The sequence below is a fragment of the Malus sylvestris genome, chromosome 9, assembly GCF_916048215.2.
Source record: "Malus sylvestris chromosome 9, drMalSylv7.2, whole genome shotgun sequence".
NCBI classification, from domain to species: Eukaryota; Viridiplantae; Streptophyta; class Magnoliopsida; order Rosales; family Rosaceae; genus Malus; species Malus sylvestris.
In genome coordinates this window covers 6,461,028-6,483,815 of record NC_062268.1, presented here as the reverse complement: position 1 = coordinate 6,483,815, position 22,788 = coordinate 6,461,028, and the positions used below count along the sequence as shown (strand labels likewise).

Sequence of the window (22,788 nt, the reverse complement as noted above, 5' to 3'; positions counted from 1 at the left end):
TTCTAAATTACGGGGAGGGGAATTCAAACTTGAGTGCAAATACATTTCATAGATACTTAACACATACTGGTACATAATCTGCAATGCCAATTGCAATTTATACCAAGATTAACAACTGATATTAAGTTGATGTAAATACATTGATAATAAAAAATAAAATTAGCTTTTGATAGATAATTCAACATGTACATAGTTTCAAGCTGCAGCATCAGCACATTAGGCGCCTCAGACATCTCACAAAAACTTGTTACAAAATCTGTTTCTTTTCTTAAAGAGAAACTGCATCGGTCTTGTCCAGTAAGAGAAGGCTCTCTTCATAAGAATCAACAGAGCAATATGGTCCACAAATCTCAAGACTTTCCATTTGTTTGCTGACAAGGTCCAGGGAAACAAGTTCATGCTTTGATATATTGGTCTCGAACCCAAGTTGCCTGCCTCCTTTAAGAAGCATTACTAATACTTCACCGTTCCTTCTGAAACATAACGCCCGAGGAAAAAGTCTTTCGGGACCCTGTGGACCGAGATTAATCAATTTGGTCCATGACTCCTTCACGCCATACTTCTTCATCACCCATATTTCAAGATAAGAATCTTTAGAATCGGCGTTCATCACAAATAGAGCTATAAATTTTTTGTCACCCGAAACAGACAACAACAATCCCAATATGTAACTCCATATGACACTCGATGGCATCGACATCTTGCAAAATAACTCATTGCCTACGTCAAAAGTCAATATGAAATGATCATCCTTTGCCCTACTTACTGCAGGCCAATGAAGAGCCCCATTGAAAAAAAGGTGTTTTTCTCTTCCATATATTGCACATTGAGGAGCAACCGAACCAAGACTCCTCCACGAGCCAGTGGCTAGTGAATAAACTTCAGCCATGGTTGGACCTTGAAGTTTATTTTTAGGGGTGGCAACTCTAACAACCTTATAGTCAGATGTCATCGCATCATAACCGAATCCAATAGCAGCATCAAACCCGCCATAATTGGGAATGCTGTTATACATGGGAAAAGTAATACCAGGGTTGGGAAGGGTTACTGACTTCCTAATTAATGGGTTCCATATTATGAAGCTGTTACCATAACATGCCATATCATCTGCAAAGCATACCAGACCGTTACAAATACCAACAACGCGAAGAATTTCATTCTTCAGTTCTTCCTTGAGAGCACTTGGAAATTATATCTCGAAGTTCTTGTCAAAATCCTGGTTATCATAATGCACAGAAAATACCTCTTGTCTTATTTTGGACACAACCGTTCTGTGGCGGTGGGTTCTAACAGAAGTTATAAGATGACCAGAAACACTGTGGACTAGGAAGAGGTGAATGTCATTCTGTTTATGGAAACTGATTTTTCGCCTAAGGTGGGACTGAATGAAGCTTTGGTTTATGATCATGGACCTCCATGGCTTGCACACCGAGGTGCATTGGATCAAAGATTTAATGGGTAGTCTAAATAGGATATCATGAGTGATTTCCTGAGGAAGGGAGTCGAACATTGCTTCAAATTTCAGTTTCCTTGCTTGACAAGAATCGGCAGTGAGAGATAGACTTCAGTTCTATGGATCAGTAAATGGTGGTGAAGTAAGAGAAAGGCGTGAGTAGAAATGCAAAGCTATTACTAAATTACTATAAGAACACTACCAATTAATTACTCATGCACTACAAAGCTAACTAAACACTACAAATGCAATCCAAATTTACTAATCATAACGCCATGGAACTCGAAAGTTCTTTCAAAATGACTAGATGTAATACAACCATGCTGCTAATTACTAGAATAAAGGACGGTGTAATTTGAAAGTTCTTTTAAATATAGAGCATCGAGTCATATTCAAGTCCCTGCATTCCTAATTAATTTAGCCAAAGTCCCATGAAACTTTAAAGTCCTTCATCCAAATGTACCATATGTGTGTGTTTGGAGTCATTGGATGAAATACTTTAAAGTTCGATGGAACTTTACTCCACAATGACAGGTTTTAGTGAGGGAGTTGTAAAGTGTATTGTTTATATTCAAATGAATGGATTGAACTACGGAAATTGGAATCTATATGTGGTCCGTATTAGTCAAATTTCACAGCAAATATATACAAACAACTGTTTCAAAGATCGAAATGATCACATGATCGCATGCTATATTTACCTTCAGCGAGACATACTTTGGAAACTTCTTTCCAACTTTGATCTTCTTCTTCCGCGGTGCCTTCTCTGTGATTCTTTGAGGTGCATTAGCACAAAGCATATTTTGTCAATGCAAGAGATGAGCAACATAAGAACATCCGTCTTTGTATTTTTGTGCTTTTTCTAACCCATCAATTTCTTCCGAGTCACCTTCATAAAATACAAAAGAGGATACAATTTCTTTATTTCTTTTCAAAAGTGTCCGACCGGCCGTAGACGGCTTTAGAGAGAACTGTATGGGACCATTAGGTTGAGAAGGGAGAAATGGTCATATGGAGCCTTATTTTTGTGTGGACTTTCAAGCCAAAATAATTATTAAGATTCGCATAATTCTTTACTTTCCCGATATTTAAGATCGATAGAAGTAGTTCCTAAATTTGTCCATCATCAATCACTTTGGTTATTTGGTGAAAAATTCTATTAAATAAGAACCAAAATAACAAAAAACACTCAATTTAATAAACAATAAGCCAAAATGATTTGATAAAAAAAAAAGTACTTTTGTGGACAAACTCACGGACCAATTTTATCAATTTTAAATCTCATAGACTAAAGTGAGGAGTTATGCCAATTTGAAGGACGACGTAGTCCGATGAACTAACTCTATAATTTATAATTTTTTCTTAGCCAAAACACGTTTTTTAGTCCGGAAAAAGTTTTTATAAAGTTTGCCCTAATTCTTAGCCGAGACAAGTATTAAATTGTGCCGTATTTGGTTCTTGTAGTTTGCAAAAGCATTTCATAGATACTACCAAAGATAACGGAGGATCATAATTTGAAGCTGCAACACGAATTGAAATTGTAACGAGATTCTTCCAAAGTTTCAGTTTTTATTAGTTTTCAAAAAGCTCAAGCTTACAACAATAATAGAAGTACTCAAGAAAAACTATCGGAGCTTCAGATAAAATGTTCCATGCCAAAAAACATACACCCACACACTTCAGGCAGCTCAAACATCTCACAAAAAGTCCTTACAAAATCTATTTACAAAATCTAATTTTTTTTCCTAGTGAGAGACCGCATCGGTCTTGTCCAGCAAGAGGAGGCTCTCATAAAATATGGTATTCTAAAATATTCTCAGTAAGCATAATATCTCATAAAACATAATCATTAAAATCATGTTTTTCATGTATGCATTTCTCCTATTAAAACATGCATTTTAGAAGGGGTTCACTCACAGATACTCCGTTGTCGAAAAGCCATACAAATAGGAAAGACGAAATCGTCGCTAATATTCACACCTAGGCACATAAAGGGTACAATTAACAAAACTACACTCAAACGATTAAATTTCGAAAAACGGATGCCATAAACGGATTCGGGACGTCGAAAAATACAAATGAGGACCTCGGGTACCTTCATGGGCCACCACGCGCCGCCGTGGGTGGCAGGAAAAGTTGTTGGAAAATTTGCCGGTGCCATCGTCGCTGGTGTCGTTGCCATCGCCGCCACGCGTGTACTCCACGCACCAACATCGGTAAGCACCCACGTGGCTGGGCTAGGGTTTTGATTAGGTTTGGGCTTGGTTCCTTGGGCCAAATGCCTAAGCTACACATGGCCTAAAAGGTTATGGGTTTAGGTTCTATTGGGCCTTGGGCTTGAAGGTCTGGCCCAAAATAAAAGGGTTTTGGGTTTTTATAAAACTAAAATAAAAATAAATAAACTAACAGGATTTGGGTTGGGTTTAAACAAGCCAAGGCCCGAAGGGTTTGGTCTTTTTAGGTTTGGGCTAAAAGGCTCATTTCTCGTCAGGGAAGAAGGCTGGAGCCTCTTGAGCTCCGATCGCCGTCGAAACTCAACCCTAGGCTACGATCTAGGTACGAAAATGAAGTGCAAGGTGAGGGGAAACGTTTTCTTACATTCGATTCATTGTGGGATGGCCGAAGGTGGCTAGGTTTAGCTCAAGAATTGCGGAGGTTCACCGGACCTGGTTTTGGGTGCTCTTTGGGTGTCTCAGGGCTTCACAGAGACAAGGGAGAGTGAGGGGAGGTCCACGAGGGTGGTGTTGCTGCTGTGTCGTAGTTGAGGTGCCTTTAAGGGCGTGCATAGGTATATGGGTTTGATCGGGGAGAGAGTGAGAGCTGAAAGAGAGAGAGAGAGAGAGAGAGAGAGAGAGAGAGAGAGAGAGAGAGAGAGAGAGAAAGAGAAAGAAAGAGAGAGAGATAGGGTGAGTTGGGGGAGTGGAGAGAATCTGGAAAGTGGATTCGGATTGGGTAGAGAGAGAGAGAAAGAGAGAGAGATAGGGTGAGTTGGGGGAGTGGAGAGAATCTGGAAAGTGGATTCGGATTGGGTAGAATAGCGAGGGGTGAAAATGTAAAGTTCAAAATACCTTTAAGTGAATTGTGAAATTACAATAGAATTTGGGGGTGGGGTTTCACACATATAATACTACGTAATAGGTTTTCTGAAAACTCTAGCATGCCATAAAAATCATTCGTAAAACATATATGTATAAACCAGTGCTCAGTAATGGAAATATAGCCGCCTGAAGGCAAATCCGTAAAACCTCTGTAATCTCATCAGTGATGTACTCAACTAAGGGTATCATAGTGGCCCAAAGGCATAACCATCACCTAAGGTCAAGCTGTACGACATTGGGTTACGTTAGTGAAGAAATCATGGTCCATCACCCAAAAGTGAAACGGTATGACTCTAGGTTATGCCAGATAAGAGATATATGTATATGCAGTGGGTCCATCACCCGAAGGTGAAATTGTGCAACTCCAGGTTACGCCAGAGAAGAAACATAGGGTCCATCACCTAAAGGTAAAGCTGTACGACTCTGGGTTACGTCAGAGAAGGAACATATACATATAACATATCACACCGACATTAGCCCCAGGCTAGTGAAGCTAGGGGTATGTCATAAATATCCTCAATTGTGTCCTATGACCATAGACGTCTACATCCCTGGTTGTGTGTATGTGTTATATGATAACCCACTAGATAAGCACCGAGAACATACCTTAAAAGTCTCATATCAAAATCCGGAGCTCCGACATGCACATATTTAGGATGAGAAAGAAATAAGGATTAAACCCAGAAGGTGGGATTTTCTGAAGAGCAAGGAAGAAGAAGAATAAGAGAAAGATGGATGGGGTTTTAAATGGGGAGAAGAAGAGAAACAGTGCCTCAATCTACACCTCTCTCTATAGCTTGTTGTCCCATCTCTTTTCTCTTTTTGCAAATCCCTAAAATCACTTGTAGAAATCATCCCAAATTCTTTCTCTGCAACGGACCCCACATCTTTCTCTCTGCAAATCGCACAAATCCCTCCCCCTATGGCGATATGTATGTCTTCTTTTTCTGTCTCCCATCTCTCTCTATCTCAGATGCGGCATATCCTCCATCCCCGAAACCCTCATCGAATGACAACGAAGCCAAACCTGCCCCTAATTCGCTCAAAACATTAGAGGACAAAATTGCCCTTCCAAACACATCATCCCCACCGTCGAATTTTAACCTTTGATGGGCTGAATTGTCATTAACCGACTGAGGGCTGGACTTTTACAGAAAACCAACGAAGCCTATGAAAAAAAAAAGCAGCCTAAACCCAACCCAGCCATAGATTTGGTGGTAGTAGTGTAAATAAGGCAAAATTAAGGGACAATAATTTGACTGTAGCTAAGCTATAATCAAATTCCTCCTCAATTTTAGAATAGATAATTATGTGGGATCATAGGTTGGGAAGAGAAGATAGGCCATATGCGAGAGAAAAACTATTTCTTTTTTTAGAAAACCTCGGCGGTACCAGAGAAATTTTATTGATAACGAAAAAAAAAGTTCACCTAGTCAGGAGGGACATAAAACTTACCCCTCATAATACAAGAAAAAGAGAAGAAAAAGAACATGAAAAAGAAGGGGGAACATAAACCTTACCTCCTTTATAATCAAAATGAATAAAGGTACAAGGAAAGGGGGAGGGGGGGGGGGACATAAAATCTAACCTCTCTAAAGCCAAACCTAAAGGTCTAAACCTACAAAACCAGTTGAGGAACACCACAAGGTTAGGGAAAAAAATGTGAGACAAATTTGTACGTCCAGATGCACATTTATTTGAGAGGAGGAAGCCATGAAAACCAGCATAATCCAAAAACAAAACAGCACGAACTGTCGGTGGAGGAGAATCATGCCATACCATAGTTGGAGAAAATAAACCCATATTAACAAATTTTTCTATGACAACATTTCCTTCTGATATATGTGAGAGGCGTAGAAAGTTATCTTTTTTAATGCTGTCCAAACAAATAGACCATTGTGTACGAAGAGGCCGAGGATGATCAAAATCAGTCGAATAGACAGTTACGGGAGAGAAAACCTTATTTTCATGAGTGGTTGCACAGTTACGTGGTCTAATGAACGATTCCTAGAATTTGCATTTTTTGTTCTTTAAAATTGGTTTAACATTTTTCTATAGTGAGATTTTTATTTTTCAAAAATCACTTGCAACTAAATTTGGGAAAGAAAATTCAAACTCAAGTGGAAAAGCATTATATAATTAATTTCAACAATAATTTCAAGCTGCAGCATCAATTGAATGCAGTACCAAGATTAGCAACCAATACTCATTGGCATCGATATCTCACTAAATAACTCACTACCCACGCCAAATGTCAATATAAATGATCATATGTTTGGAGATGGGACTAGCATTATTGATCATAGTACTGCAGGCCAATGCGAGCCCCATAAAAAAAAAACGTGAGCTGAAAGCCCTATGTTTGGAGATGGGACTAGCATTATATTTAATTGTCAATAATGCACCACACGAACTCTACAAATGAATTACTCAATCATTACAAATCTATTTTCCTAAAACACCACAAAAATGCAATACAAAACGCTAATCGTACAGCCATAGAACTTGAATGTTCTTTTAAGTGTGTGTTTTTGGACGAAGTACTTTGAAGCTCGAAGGAACTTCGCTTCTCAGTGGTGGTATTAAGTGAGGGGAGTGGCAAAGTGATTTGTTTGGCTAAAATGAGGAGGTCGAACTATGGAACTTGTAACCTACATGTAGGTTTTATTAATAAATTCAATAGCATATATGAAAACAACTGTTCAAAAATAGAAATGATCACATGATCGTATGCTATTTTTACATCAAACACCATGTAGCCAGGCATACTTTGGAAGCTTCTTCCTGCGATTAGCTTCTTCTTGCCTGGTGCCCGTTGCCCATCTCTGTGATACTTGGAGGAGCATTGTAGTGTAGTGTGTATTTTTTCAACGTAAGAGATGAGGAACATAAGGAGTCAAGTAATTGAGGTCTTTGTACCTTTTATGCTTTTTTTTTTTTATTAAATTCGATTTTCAAACCCATCAACTTCTTCCGAATCACAAGGGACATTTAGATCTAGGTACAAAAACATTCTACTTTTGAATTGAGTCCAATTCCATGTTCTTATCTTTGACAAAAAAAAAAAAAAAATCCATGTTCTTATCAATTTAGGTTTAGTTAATCTTTTCTTATTCCCGTTTTGCTCTTTATAATAAAAAAGAAAATATATTTACATTTTATCCATCATTTACTCAAAATTAAATTTTAAAATCTGTAAATGTCTTGAATTTACCCAGTGCCTAAGAAAAAAAATGTAATATTTATGCATTAAAAATAGCAACCCCGAACCAACAAAGCTCCTTGCTTTGCAAGAATCAGGGGAAAGGAAGTGGGGTGGTGGGAGGGAAATGTCTACCGTACACAGTCTTACTCTTGCTTTGCAAAAGGTTGTTCTACTACTAGAATCCTTAGCATTTTGGTCCAGTGACCTTTCGGTCATAAAATATGCATATGAGTGTAAAATCATGACTTAAGTGAACTAAAAAACATTTAAAAATCACAAACAAAAATATATGTTTATAACAACAAAAAACTTGTTGATGTAGGTTGGTAATTCAATTCATCTGTGATACAAGTAGATTGGATAGTGAAGGTACAACGAACTAAAAATTTGAATAATCAAATCGTCGCATTTGTTTGAATAAACGGATAATATATATGGGCTCGGAACAGAGAGATTTTTTAGTGTGATCGGTACACGGGGTGATACATCACATGTCACTATACAAATGGTGGAATATGTGTGCTAAAACGTTAATAACTTAAAAAATAAAATTTTCCACCACTCCTATTAAAACACGTGGTGTACCACTTGTATTCTCGTCACAACTAAAAATTTCTCCTTAGAACATTGAAAATGCCTCAATTTCCAAAATCTAGGTCACTTGAATTTCCCACGCATCGCAGTGCATGCACGCATTGGTTTTCGACGAATAGAAACCTAGTTTTCCAACTAATTCCAAATCCTACCAAGTTTTACAGCCATATGTATCTCAACATGAGAAACAACTTTTGTACTACTACAAGGTCTAAAAGTGGACGGAAGACGGCCAATTTTGTCGGTAAAGACTGTTCACTTTCAAGGCTCGTAACTTCTTCGTTTAATTTCGATTTGTGAACGATTTTTTGTTTAAATGCTCATGGAATCAAGTTTTATCCATATATTCTAAACCCATCTCCAAACACCAAAGTAATTATTAAAATGACAAAATACCATTGAAAACATTTTTCCAAAACTGTAAAATAAATAAATAATAATTTTGAGACGGGATATCACACTCCTCTTGTTTCTCCTTCACTTTTATGCTTCTTTATGTCCCTTGAACTTTCACCTTAATTTTCAATTTGTCCTTATACTATTTTTTTTTTTTTGTGTCAATAGATAGATTTGTTAGATTGAATGTTAGATTAAAGAGTCAACGAGATTCGAACCCAAACCATGATGCAAGAGCAACACTCCTCTCCATCACTGTGGTAGAGAGAGGGCTAGTGGCTCTAAACATTTGTTCATTGAGGTCCATGAGTTTAACAAAATGTGCACTATTGATATTCTCCACCGTTTACTTATGTAAAAAAAAAAAAAAAAAAAAAAAAAAAATATATATATATATATATATATATATATTTTTTTTACCATTAATCTAATGATGTGACATATAAGTGACTCCCGCATATCCAATCTAACTATGTTTTTAGGACCAAAACTAATATATCGTGAAAATACAGAAACTATGCATTTGTTTCATATATGATATATATATATATGTATGTATTATTAATCTAATGATGTGACTCATGTGAGTCCCGCATATCCAATCTAACTACGTTTTTAGGGAACACAGATCCTTTCTAGATCTGAGCTTAGGAATCAATAGATCCGGACCATTAAAATTTGATCCAATGACTATAATTATTATAATTTTTAGGGGAGCTCCCTGTTTGTAGTCGTTTGATCAAATTTCAATGACCCGGATCTATTGATCCTTAGGCTCAAATCCAGAGAGGATCTGTTTCCGTTTTTATGGACCAATCCAAAACTTAACTATGGTGAAAATTCAGAAACTATGCATTTGTTTAATATATGACCTTTGGTTTGTATATATATGGGTACACTTGTGTTTTTAAGGAACTTTAACAAAAAACTTCCGATATTGTTCATTTTAACGAAAAACTATATTTTTACACTAAAAATCAATCTTGGTACTATTCACTTTACCCTTTATTTTGTCCTTAACGTTAAAACTCAAAGTTTTCAAGTCATTTTCATTAGTTTTCCTTTGTTTTTATAAAGAGACATGCATTTAGTTTTAAACATATACCAATGAGTTTTAGGTATGTTTTTTTAAAGGGTTGTGCTATCCACATACCCCTTTTTACTTCTCACACACCCCTTGTTAATTTCTATCCGTTGATCTTCTTCAATTCATCCGATGTGACGACCGAAAACCAAAAAGATGTGGGAGAAGTAAAAAGGGGTGTGTAGATATCACACTCTTTTTTTAAACAATTATTACTTACATTTGTGTTTCTGCGGTACGTTTGATTTTAAATGTATCAATATCACTATTTTAAAAATCCTTGCCTAGTGCCGCCTAGGCTCCACCTAGGTGCTAAGCAGCTGGCCAAAATCCCGATTAATGCTTAGACGTATGAAAATTAAAAAAAGGCGTCTAGACCTTTTGAGGTGCCTGCCTAGACCACCCAAACCCGCCTAGACACCTGTCTAAGTTGTGACTCACTTAGATAGAAAATAGATAACTTTCTTTTTGCATTTTATTATTTCCAATAAATTTTAAGAGACTTATTGAACATTTAAATAAACACACATTATATGTTTGCTCCTCATGTTTTCATTATGTTCCAATAATTCATAATATATATGTCATTCTATTTTCTAGTTTATGATGAAATTATATATATTTTAATTATAAATAGACACTTATTTACACGAAATACAATAGATTTACTTAAATCCGCCTAGGCGCCGCCTAGCCACCTAGGCGCTAGGCCAGCTAGCCACCGCCCGACTAGCGCCTAATGTTTTTTAGAACCTTGATCAATACGCTTTAGGTACATTTTGTTTTAGATGGGGCCATTTTGGTTTCCAATATACATAAGATATAGTTTTGCTAAAATCTATGTTATCATTTTAGTCTAATTTTAGTTTATATTCATTAAAATGAAGAAAAAACACTAGTACACATTAGTGCTGATGTTTTTTTTTTTTCTTTTCAAAAAGATACGATAGCAAATTTCATTTCATCAAAGAGTTGCAATACATCGTTTCATCCATAGCCTGTTCCAAGGCCTTACACTTTCTTCTACAAGTAAGTCAGTAACTACACTTGGAGTAGGAGGAGAATTATTCCATTCACAGCTTTGCCTCTGAGAGAGAGACCAATCCGTACAAGTCGGTGGGCAACTAAGTTTGCATTGCGGCGAGTATGGTAACGATAGCAGCTTCAGTGATTGAATGGAGTAGCGATTTGGTGTCCTCCACAATTTGTCTAATTGATGAAAAATTGTGAGTAGGATCCCCCAACGCCTCCACAATCTGAAGGGAATCAGTCTCAAAATAAATCTTGAAAATCCCTATCAACTGCCCAAGCCAAACCCTCCCTGAAAGCCATAGCTTCCGACTGAAGAGGAGAGAAGACATCCTCAAAATTCCCACAATTTGCTGCCACGAACACCCCTAGCTCATCCTCAAAATTCATGGTAGTGGTTGTGCTTGTTGTATACGAAGGGGTCCATTAATATTTAAATCCTAAGAAACTATACAAGTTTGAATGGTAACTTTGTCAAAATCCGCGACTAACACTAATATATCCTCTATTGTTTTCTTAACAAAAGGTTTTACTTTTATGTGTTATAATTTGAAGAAGTTGTCGTTTTTATCCTTCACTTATAGGAATGTCTATACATTGAATGTGCACAAAAACTTTACAAATAAATTGGCGACATTAGATAAAGTTAAACTTTATTTCTGATCCAAACTCATGATTTTGACATGTAACTTATCTGATCCGGAAGAATTTAACCCTCCATATCCGTTTGCCAAATACAATAATGTTGCTAATTAGCATATGCAGTGCTGTAAACCCTTTTAGTGGTGCATAAATTGAGAATGCTCAAGAGCACCTTGTTGCTAGTGCACCTAGGGGTCTTGAATTGGCTCAATGCCGATCCATTTCCTATGAAATATTCCAAAATTTTCTTGAACGTTCCCTTCTCCACAATCCGAAGCTCTAGAGGTCCGATCGAATTACTTCGCCTCGAGACAACGTAACCATGATCCACGAAAGATGCATCCATTTCTCTGCAACATTCACCAAGAACCCTCTCTTCAACTTCTCCTTTGATCTCCCAGTATATTATGTAGTGGCCTGGTTGGGTCAGCACATCAGCATGGCTTGTGAAGTCAATCAGTTCTGCTTTGGACTTGCTCAATAGTTGAGACCCTCTCTCCACCACCATTTGAAGGTCCTTTTCAGTGTTTTTGTCTATGTTTACTGTCAATATAAGCTTTCTCCTGCATATAAAGTTCAATTTTGGAGTTCCATTGTGGAAACCTGCCACTTCCACCACATCTCCTAGCCTGCACCTATAAAGTCCTGAAAAATATAGAGAGCAAAAATACAATGTTATACAAAAAACAATTTATAGAAAACTAAATTTGAACTTGAATACAAAGAGAACAAACACAGTATCCTAACCAATTGAAATAATTAACGTACATTAACAAATTTCAAGTCTTTTTAGAGGTATAGAAAAAAACAAAATTTTGCTTTTATTTCCATCATCATGAAGATCCCACTAGGGATCTAGAATTCGCAATGTGGTTTGAAAAAAATGGTTTAAAATATTGGTATCAATAGCATTTTTATTTTGTCCATGATATTGTGGACTTAATTTTGTCCACGTACCCTATAAGTTTATAAGTGCCTAATTTTTCCAAATTGCAACTTGTGGCCCACGTGTCAAGGGGGGAAGGGGACCAGATTTTTCTACGATTGGCGCTGATATTTAAATAATCGACAGTCCACATGTGTGTGTTCATTAAGCTTTGGTTTGTTGTAGGATGGCATGTACCAATGATCGATGCCTAAAAATGTGCAGTTTAAGGGTATAAAGTGATTTTGTTATAGAGTTTACCAAATTATAAAAAAAACAAAAAAACAAAACAAAAAGAAGTGATTTTGTTATATAATGAAAAGTCGCCACTTGTAAAGAGTATTTTGATAATTCAATTTCTCGCACGTGATCACTTTTGTTGAAACAACAAGTTGAATTAGACTATTAAGGATGATAAAGAAAAATTCATGCAGATCTAAATAGTACATGCTTCTATTTGGGTATTAGGGTTTTACTATGTAGAATTAGACTATAAGAAATAATTTATGGACACCAGTATGTATTTTTGTCATTTGATTTTTTTTACGGGTTTGTGTAAGAAAAAGAAAAGAATGTGAGAAACATAGAAAAACACCAGTGATTGCTTACCAGTGAAAGTAGTGAGGACAATCTCATACTCTTGTCCAACCTTGACTTGTGACAATGGTACTGGTTTATCTTCTATGAAATCATCAATGACCAAATTGTAATCTTGCTTCTGTCTATGAAGTGGTATGAACTCAAAGTAGGAAAAAGTCGGCACCACTGCAAATGTCACATCCTCCGGAGGCAAACAAGGATCCACATTCACTCCAATCCAACTCTCAGTTGATCCATATTCTGCACTTACTAGCGGCACTTCCGCTGCATATCGCCGGAGTTTTTTCAAATACGGCTGCATTGATCCTGTCATTATAGAGTACACATACTTGGCATTGGGCCAAAGCTTTGGAATCAGACCAAACCAATCCAAATCCTCCAGCTCCTCGCAACAAGCTTCAATTTTCGAAGCCAGAATTGGGTTTGGGGAGATGATATCCAAGACAGCTTTTCGCACTTTGGGGAAATTGATTCGTTTACTAAGAGTGCCGTCTCGAATGTCAATGCACAACTCCTTCCAGAGCTCTTCGAAGGCGATAAAGGACTGCACTATGCTGTACGCAAAGGTGGAGGTTATGAACTCTACTTGCTCGGAGAAGAAGAGGCCGAGGAGAAGGTGACAATATGTTGATTGCTTGCTGTCACCGCTCGAAATGACTTCTTCGGGGCTGCAAGTGAATGACTTGGTTTTTTCTTGTTTAATTTTGAATTCTGGGCTGGCGTAGTAGTGAGTTGTGGCTGTTCCTGCTGTTAATCCTCCCTTGGTTTTGAATTGTCTACTGCTGTATATGAATTCCAAGATCCTCCCTCCTTCTCTCGTCGGATAAACCCTACGATTAAGACGAAGAAAGTAAAATTAAAGAGTCACGGTTAAACAAGTTTAAATTAATACTTTTGGAATATTATTCTAACTAGTGCTTTTGACATATAATTGTAAATATAAAGGTTTTTAACTTCATATAAATATGAAAAGCTGTAAAAATAGCTACCTTCATATATGACAGTCTAATGAATTCGAATACTGGACTGAAATTTAAGAGACAAAGTTTAAACCTTGATCTATAAGCTGCAGCCAGCCTAAAAATTTGAAGAGTGGTATGTGAACTGTGGCGCATAAACGGTACGTACTTTTGTCTTCCTTCTGTGGTTCCAGAACTAGGGAAAATGTAACCAAAGGAGACCATTAGACCCTTCTACAAAGTGTGAACATATACAGGTAATGGTTTTATTCCTTGAATCCAACAGAACAAAAAAAAAAATCTATTTTATTCTAGCAATATTCTAATTTGATCCTAGTTAGTATATTTACTAGGACTAATTGAAACACATCTCAACTTTTATGAATATAATTAAGAAGCTAACCTTAAGGAGAGAGTAGTTATAGGTTGTTTTGTGAGAATGGGGCCTGATTCCCCATTTGCAATTCTATGAATGTAAGGCTCTAAATCTGCATGTGAAGCAAGAGGCACCAAAGAAGTGTAGAGTGATTCCAACAGACATGGATCTACCTCTTGGATTTCGATGTCCCCCAACCATTTCTTGAGATATTCCACTTCGAAATTCAGCTCAAGTATCCGCCAGAGCGTCTGCGTTTGAACTGAACCTGCCTTCTCCGTCACGTCCTCAAACCACCTAACGATGTCGTCTTCTCCACATACAGATGGTTCCATTGGAGAAGTTTTTGTGGCTGCTGGGTTTTCAGAAGAGGAAATAATGTATAAAAAATAAAAAACAAAGAACAAAGTCGTTACAGCTTACAATCTTTATTGGAGGTCTACTAAATTTGTAGCATGTAGCGTATGATTATATAGTCCACAACATATATTCAGAAACGACCACAAAATATATTCAAAAACCAACCAATCTATCTATGGAACCTGTCGTTTATTCAAAAATTCAACCAACCTCTTTATTCAAAAATTCAACCAACCTTCTAATGTTGGTTGCACAACTCTCTCTCTCTCTACTCCATCGATCTTAGAATTGTACGATGGTTTGTAAACCACAAGGCATACAGAGTGTCATCCTTTTCAGGAGAGAGAGAGAGAGAGAGAGAGAGAGAGAGAGAGAGAGATTTGAATGATAAGATATGGGGACAAGGGTTGCAGGGGACCAAGTCAATCAGCAACGTTGACAGCTTGGCTTACAGCACCATGCTCTAGCTATTTTCCCTTCTGTTATAAGGATTTTATGACATTGTGGCACAGATGTAGGTGGACACTAAATCAATTATCTCGCAGCGAATATATCTTTATGTGAATGTCTTATTTATAATATAATGAGTGAGGTACTGCTATAAGTGAGATACTGACATGAAGATATATAACGATGATATTGAAGATTTTCTACAATATGACATGAGGTTAAACGATCAACACCCTGCCTAACTACCATGACAACTCCATTGATCAAATCTACAAGTCACTTAAATCTATTATAGTCAAGTAGTTTAATCAATGTCACTCAAACGAAACAAGTATATATTACAAATCTAGGGTTTAGGGTTCCCTTCCAGACTAGCTAGTCGACAACCCACAATTACTAGGATGGAAGATCAAGACAATGCAATTTAAAATCATGGAATGGAAAATAGTTATATTCACACATCTAGTTTATTTCTTATTCTTCTTTAAATTATCCACTGAAGACTAGAACATAAAAAATTGATAAGCATGAAAATCGTACTCTCATTAAAGTATACTTAGGGTCCCAATCTTTTTTCGTTATATTTTTTTATTATCCTTTGATTTATCCATCCCAAAACTAGAAATATAAAATAAAATAACGACAGTGGAGAAATAACAAATTGCAAATACGAACACTTCCCGCATTAGTGCAGATTATGGTGAAGTGTCCCACGTTTCTTGGTGGATAATCCATAATTGGCTGTGGTTAAAGCTTCAATTCTCAGTTGGTCCCTGCCTCCTAAATGTGTTTAGTGCTTATGACCGTTTATATCTTCATCAACGTACACAAATTTTGTAGCTTCATTTTCTCCATGTCACATCACTATTTGTGGTCATGTGCACACCTGTTAAAAGCTGATGCAATTGATATTGTCCAGAAGATTATTATTTTTGAAGAATGAATTTAATCAAGCATCTGAGTGTCAGTTTACGAGCCACTCAATCAGAAGCCAGAATCCTTTTTTAGATCATGGGGGTTTCAATTTTGCTGGAGAGAAACTTATGTAGGATCACTCAAATCACGATATCTGTAAAATCATTCTCACAAAAATAAATCTTATTTGATTCCGGAACGGTTTCACTTGATATAATAATAAACCCAATGATTAATTAAAAAGGTGCTAATGAACTTTGATTAGTTGATAAAATCTCTTGATGTAATACTCTGCTTAAAGTCGCTTTGTGATTTAACATGTGATGTTTAACTTTGTTCCCTCTCACTTTATCTCTTCGTTTACGATTTGGCTCAAAGCATATTGCCTTTAGCTTTGCTGTAATATGGCTTCCCCGACCCTATGAAGGGTCTTATCATGTTATAATCACAAATCATTAGTAATTAAGTAGAGCATTAGAGTGATTTGTTCTAACTTCCCTCTCATAACATGTATGTGAAATCATCTTGTATCAGTAAATAATTAGGACAAATTCATACGAAAGAACATTACGAAAACTCTTGCAATAACAAAAGGACAATTTCAACTAGTTTTCTGCAAGAACATCATTAAGAATGATTAGATTTTAATATAATGACATTACTGATGGGAGAATCATCAATTAGATACACAAAATTAACGTGACCATTTGTATGGCTGATATTATTCATTTGCAATTTGCCACTAGCTGGTGACTCACTTGTTGTATGCTATTGTCCAGAGATGTCACTAGCAAGCACCGACTTTTATTTTTCCAAGAGTTGATACGTCATTTTGTTCCAAAGGAAAAGGGGCACTTTGTTCCAAGGGAAAAGGGGGTGGGTGCTACAAAGAGGATGACAACGAAGAAGAAACAATATCTTTGCCAATAAGAAGAATCAGAACAAAAGATACAACAACAAAGTCTTATCGTACTATGTGGGGTCGGTTGTATGAATCTTGGAACGTCACTGCGCTTGACTTTGTGCCAAGTCTACATAAATGTACCTTATTACAGATGACATTAGTCAACAAAAAAATGGACTACAAGTTCAGCTCCATTCTATGTTGTATGTGAATCCCTCTGCATTCCAAAACCCGAAAGTTATAACATTGCAAAGTTTTTCAGTTAGCAGTTTAAACTTCAAATTCGGTGCAAGAAAACAGCAGGAAAAAAAAAAAAAAAAAAAACCAAATTTGAAAAGGATTCAAACCAGATGACCAAAATTCTAAGACCATCTTCAATAGTGGCTTATAACCTAAATTTTCCCCTTCCCCCCCCCCCCCAAATCCACTCCAACCCAAAACCTAAACCAAACCTAAAACCTAAAACTTAAAATGAAGGTAAATATAGGTCACAAATTTAGCCCACAAAAGCTGTTAGGACCCATGGATGAGAGTGAAAAGTGGGCCTTGTCCTGTAGCCAACGACTACTTTTCTTCATCGGGTGGTGGTGGTAATTGGACCGTTGGTTAATCCAACGGTCCACATTCAATTTTTTTTATATTTATATATTTATTAAATCCAACGGCTTAAATCGAATATAATCAAATCTAACGGTAAAAAAAAAAGATCTAACGGTCCAAGTTTAAATCCAATGGCTAGAATAATCTTAAAATTTATCGGAATTTAAATATTTTTTTCCAACGGCTAGAATAATTTTTTTTTTAAGTTTATGTGGTTTATCATGATTTTCATGTATTGATTTAGTGATTTTTCAAAATTTATCGGAATTTAAATATTTTTAGATTAAAATGTTCATAAAATTAATTTTGGATAGTCTACATAATTTTTTTTTTTTAAAGTTAATTTAAAAAAAATAGCCTTAATTCATTTTTTGATAATCTGGGGCTAAAATTTTAGGCCAAAATGGTTGGAGTAGAAAAGCTGTTTCTGGGCTAAAACCTAAATTTTATAGGCTAAATATTTTTAGATTTTAGGTCAGGATTGGAGATGGTCTAAGGACATCAAGATAAAAAGCCACATTCAAACAACAAAGGACAATTGCACAAAGTAGAGGCTTAGAAAGAGAAGCATCTTTGCAAATGATGAAAGTAACGGCTGATACATGTAGGGTATACCAGATTTTGGCCTATAAGCACAGATTTAAATATCGATATTATCGGCGATATTTCGCCGATAATATCGATTTTTCCGGTCGGCGATATTTTAACTGGTTTCCGTGGGGTTTTCGGCCAAATATCGCGATATTATCGATAATATCGATAATATCGCAATATTTGGAAATTATCGGCGAAATATCCATGGACGGTGGAATCGGAATCCGAGGCGACGTCGGAGAAGAACGCCGGAGACCGTGGGGCGATTCCCGGGCCGGTTTCGTCCCAAAAACCTTGCAAAAACACAAATCTTAACATTAATTTCACAAATATACATCAGATTTCACAAATATACAAACGATTCAAGGCAAGGTGAAGTCGGAGAGATTAGGGTTTAGGGTTTCATGGAATCTCACCTGACGAAGCGGAATACGAACGATCCTTGCTCCGCGGCGCACCTCTGACTTCGCCTGAGCCACGATCAACGGCGATCTCTGTGTGTGTGTGTGTTTGGGAGAAGAGAGATCGAAGAAGATGGATCCAGAAACCCGATCGAAGAAGAAGGATCCAGAAACCAGATCGAAGAAGAAGGATCCAGATCGCGGGAGAGACGAAGACGGAGAGACCGAGGGAGAGACGGAGACGGAGAGACCGAGGCAGAGATGGAGACGGAGAGACCGAGGGAGAGACGGAGACGGAGAGACGGAGACGGAGAGACCGAGGCAGAGACGAAGACGGAGAGACTGAGGGAGAGACGGAGACGGAGAGACCGAGGCAGAGACAGAGACGTAGAGACGGAGATGGCGATGAGGTGGTGTCGCCGTTGATGTGGTGTGGAAGTGAGGGTGTGGGTTGTTCACGGGGAGAAGGAGAGAGTGCAGAGAGTGCAGAGAGGGCGAAGAGGGAGAATGAGGGTTGTTCACGGGGAGAAGGAGAGAGTGCAGAGAGCGATGAGGGGGTGTCGCCGTTTAAGTGGTGTGAAAGTGAGGGTGTGGCGTGTGGGTTGGTTCACGGGGAGAAGGAGAGAGTGCAGAGAGAGTGCAGAGAGAGAGCACGGTAGAGATGAGAGAGTGAGGGAAAAGAGAGATCTGAGAGAAAAGAGAGACGGTGACACAAAAGCAAGGTGGGCCCTGGGCACACCTATTAAGATCAAAAAATAATTTTAAAAGTAAGATAAATGAAAATACAATTTAAATTGGGGGTGGGTGTAACAATCTACCCCTCTTAAAAGAATTTCGTCTCCGAAATTTAAAATTACTTACTAAACTGAAATACTAGAAAATAGGAAGAAGAATATATGTATAAAGAGAAATCAAGTCCAAATAATTACATCATATTAAAATTTGATTAATTTTTTTTTCAGTTACATATATTCTATATGATAAATTTCTATTTTAAATCAAGTCCAAATAATTACATCATATTAAAATTTGATTATTTTTTTTCAGTTACATATATTATATATGATAAATTTCTATTTTAAATCAAATCCAAATAATTACATCATATTAAAATTTGATTATTTTTTTTTCAGTTACATATATTATATATGATTAATTTCTATTTTAAATCAAGTCCAAATAATTACATCATACTAAAATTTGATTAATTTCTTTTCAAGTATCTACTTTTGAACTACTCACCACGTTCATTCTATGTGATGCTAAGTCACTCATGTATCTTACCATACAATGTATAAAGTGTAAAATATTGTACTAATTCATTATATATAAATGATTATGGTGTGTTTAAACTTATTTTATTAATTACTACATATTTTCTACACTTACAATGTTTGCCAGCTTGCTATATAATCAACTTAAATCAGTTAAATCCATCATGCAATGCATTTCCTTCCAATTTTTTGTGATAAACTAATAGATAATTGACTAAATAAACATCCTGCAAAGTTTCAATAAAAATTTCCAAGTTTTTCTTACAATTTCCGTGGTTTCCATGTAATTTTTATCGATATCGATATTTTACCGATATTTCCATCGATATTTCCGTGTTTTCGGACTACCGATATTTCCGATATCACCGATATTTTCTTCCTTGCCTATAAGCATCTCTACACCGCCTTCAACTTGCTCTCGGGGACCCATCCTTTATCCCGGTTTCATCAAAGCATCAGTGTAGATGCTCATTGTGACATAGCCACAAAAATATCCGGGCTGAAGGTTTGATTTTGACAGGCATTCAAAGGGGAACACAGATCGATAACTCCACTCCTTGGGTATGGACCTTCACCTGCAGGAACAATAAGTCTCATAACTTCAGTACAGTTGCAACTTGCAATACAAACTTGCCATCTCTTTCACTAGTTCAAAATGGATGATAACTTTGTTCTTTACCATGTTCATGCAGTTTTTGAGTTTTCCGTTATCCATTGTTCTTTAGTAGTTCAAAATGGATGATAACGGAAAAGTGATTAACTATAAAATACCCATGCACAAATATGAAGGTTCCTATACACTTTTTAAGAACTCCTACATTAAGTCGAATGAGAACCTTCATATTTGTGCATTTTGTGAGCTTGAAGATTTCTAGCACTAGCAGTAAAAGCGATTATCTATAAAATACCCTGAAAATGAAATGGCACCAAGGCGGAATGAACACCATGACAAGAAATTAATTTGGAAATATAATTCTTAGAATAGATAAAACTTAGGAAGTAATATATTGAATATCACTCATTTGAGTTGTGATGAGTCCATATTATACCATATATTTTACTCTAATTTTAGTTATAGTTTATTAGTTATTTTGGTAGAATTTTGATATTGTTATATATTTTCAATGTATGACATTTGACTTCCTCTAGAGCAAAAAATGATCGAACGGATGAATTTTGGAGTGATTTCAATTGAAGGATGTTCGTGAATCTTTCAAGATGATTGTATCGAATTTTTAAATTTTTCTACCAAGACGTTTGACCGTGGTAATGAAATAAAGACCCAGCGCGCAGCTTTCCCAGATTGACGTGTTTGGACGTTTTGGGTATTTTGAAGGTCAAGATGGCATAGTTTGAGGAAGATTCCTTCTGAGGATTTGTAGGGGACATCTCAAGATTTAAATAGAGACCTTTTGGAACCAAATCGGAGTTGATTTGGTCGGTCAAAAGTATGATTTTCTGAGAAGTTCGAATTTCGATTTAAATAGGAAACCTTTTATTTCCTAGTTATATTATTTTATTATGTTTCCTAGTTTCATTCTAAGACTTTTTAGGGTTTTATTTTGTAGTAGTATAAATAAGGCTATTTAGCCATTAGAAAGAGGGGCATCAATTTGGAAAACTTATCTAGACTTTGACAATTTGTATTTCAAGGTGTTTTCTATCCTTTTTTCTATTTCAATAAAATTCCTTTTGTTTTATGGTTGCTCGTAACTAATTTCCATTTGCTAGGACGATTCCTTGAGCCTTAGCATGAATATGTAGTTTCTGTTTAATTGCTTATGATATTATGCATGCATGCTTTGAATTATTAATGACTGTGCTTTAAACTATCTTTGTGTTTTAATGATTCGCGACCATTAGGATGTTTAGATAAGTAATCGAATGCAATTCGGTCGGAATACCACCGGGGAATTGAATATTGCTTTTTGAGATTGATAGTTGTAATTTCAATTTCACCTAGGATGAATACCACGTCTTTGGGGTTGCATGGTTTTTCAAAGGGTTTTCACAAAGCGTAATGAGTCTTGCATGTTTATATTTGATATGAATAACACAAACGGATTGCATGTTTGATATACGTTATAGCTTGAATACCACGAGTAGAATATGCATTAGGAAAACCTAACCTTCAAAGTTGCATAGGTAATTCATAAGTAATTAGTAAATCTACATAGAATTGTTAAGGTGATGGTAGAACCCTAGGTTTTTATAATTTGGTTTTCAAAATGCTTTCTTTTGTTTTCTTTACTTTGCTAATTTCTTTAATTGTTTTAATTTAAAATTCATTTTTAATATTTTAGATCATAAAATCAACCTCTTCCAAACTTTGTTTTCAAATAATTAATTAAGATTTGGTATTTACGTAAATTATTCAATCAATCTCTATGAAAAACGACCTTGTTTGAGCAGTTTATACTACAACTACCTTGTTTTCTTGCAAGTATTTTTAAGTGTTTTTATTTCTACTTTTACATATGGTAAAAATCTCTATCAAGTTGCTTATTTAAGAGTTTATACTATCCCCGTCTGGTTGAATCTTCACTCTGCAATTTTATTATTTAAGAAACCTTGAGGAGCTAAAGTTTCTAACAGTCATTGATGGAACTCTGAAAATCACCTACAATTCTTCTTTTTTTACACTTTCGGGGGTGGGTGGGTGGTAGACCCCCGTGAGGAGGAGGATAACAACTCGATTCATTATTTACTTTGTCGAATATGCTGGTCAATATTAGGTCATTTTAATCTTTGATTGCCTCCAGAGTCCAGAGTAAAGCTACCTAAGGACCAATCCGAAGTTCTCGAATATGACAGCTTTTACCAATTAATAGTTTGACATATTACTAAGCTACTTCTCTTCAAAATGTGAAAACAGGTTCCAAGTTTAATTCCCCTCTCGCCCTTGATCAAAAAGGAAAAAGGATTAGAT

General features: G+C 36.3%; 2 protein-coding genes across 5 annotated transcripts; both read right to left on the bottom strand.

Moving 5' to 3' along the window:
• Nucleotides 1–149: 149 nt before the first annotated feature.
• On the bottom strand, nt 150–2,301 carry LOC126583139 (uncharacterized). Of its 2 annotated transcripts, none has more exons than XM_050247433.1 (2): nt 2,155–2,301; nt 150–562 (listed from the first exon to the last, which is right to left on the bottom strand). In XM_050247433.1, exons 1-2 carry the CDS (start codon nt 2,251–2,253, stop codon nt 269–271), a joined length of 393 nt encoding a protein of 130 aa, XP_050103390.1. In that variant the 5' UTR covers nt 2,254–2,301; the 3' UTR covers nt 150–268. The 2 variants fall into 2 exon arrangements, with proteins under 2 accessions (XP_050103390.1, XP_050103391.1); XM_050247434.1 differs by having other exon boundaries at nt 150–511.
• Nucleotides 2,302–11,495: 9,194 nt separating this feature from the next.
• On the bottom strand, nt 11,496–15,182 carry LOC126583419 (indole-3-acetic acid-amido synthetase GH3.10-like). Of its 3 annotated transcripts, none has more exons than XM_050247764.1 (5): nt 14,932–15,182; nt 14,389–14,713; nt 14,080–14,181; nt 13,036–13,856; nt 11,496–12,146 (listed from the first exon to the last, which is right to left on the bottom strand). In XM_050247764.1, exons 2-5 carry the CDS (start codon nt 14,694–14,696, stop codon nt 11,608–11,610), a joined length of 1,770 nt encoding a protein of 589 aa, XP_050103721.1. In that variant the 5' UTR covers nt 14,697–14,713; nt 14,932–15,182; the 3' UTR covers nt 11,496–11,607. The 3 variants fall into 3 exon arrangements, with proteins under 3 accessions (XP_050103721.1, XP_050103722.1, XP_050103723.1); XM_050247765.1 differs by having other exon boundaries at nt 14,957–15,182; XM_050247766.1 differs by lacking the exons at nt 14,080–14,181; nt 14,932–15,182 and having other exon boundaries at nt 14,389–14,925.
• Between the last annotated feature and the right edge of the window lie 7,606 nt (nt 15,183–22,788).

Bases quoted from the DNA above. Each gene is read 5' to 3' on its own strand.
- LOC126583419 (XM_050247764.1), bottom strand. From the start codon at position 14,696: ATGGAACCATCTGTATGTGGAGAAGACGACATCGTTAGGTGGTTTGAG. The intron at 14,182-14,388 runs GTTAGCTTCTTA...CATTTTCCCTAG, and splicing joins ATAACTACTCTCTCCTTAAG to TTCTGGAACCACAGAAGGAA. The intron at 12,147-13,035 runs GTAAGCAATCAC...TATATTTTTCAG, and splicing joins TGTCCTCACTACTTTCACTG to GACTTTATAGGTGCAGGCTA.
- LOC126583139 (XM_050247433.1), bottom strand. From the start codon at position 2,253: ATGCTTTGTGCTAATGCACCTCAAAGAATCACAGAGAAGGCACCGCGG. The intron at 563-2,154 runs GTAAATATAGCA...TGGGTGATGAAG, and splicing joins CAAAGTATGTCTCGCTGAAG to AAGTATGGCGTGAAGGAGTC.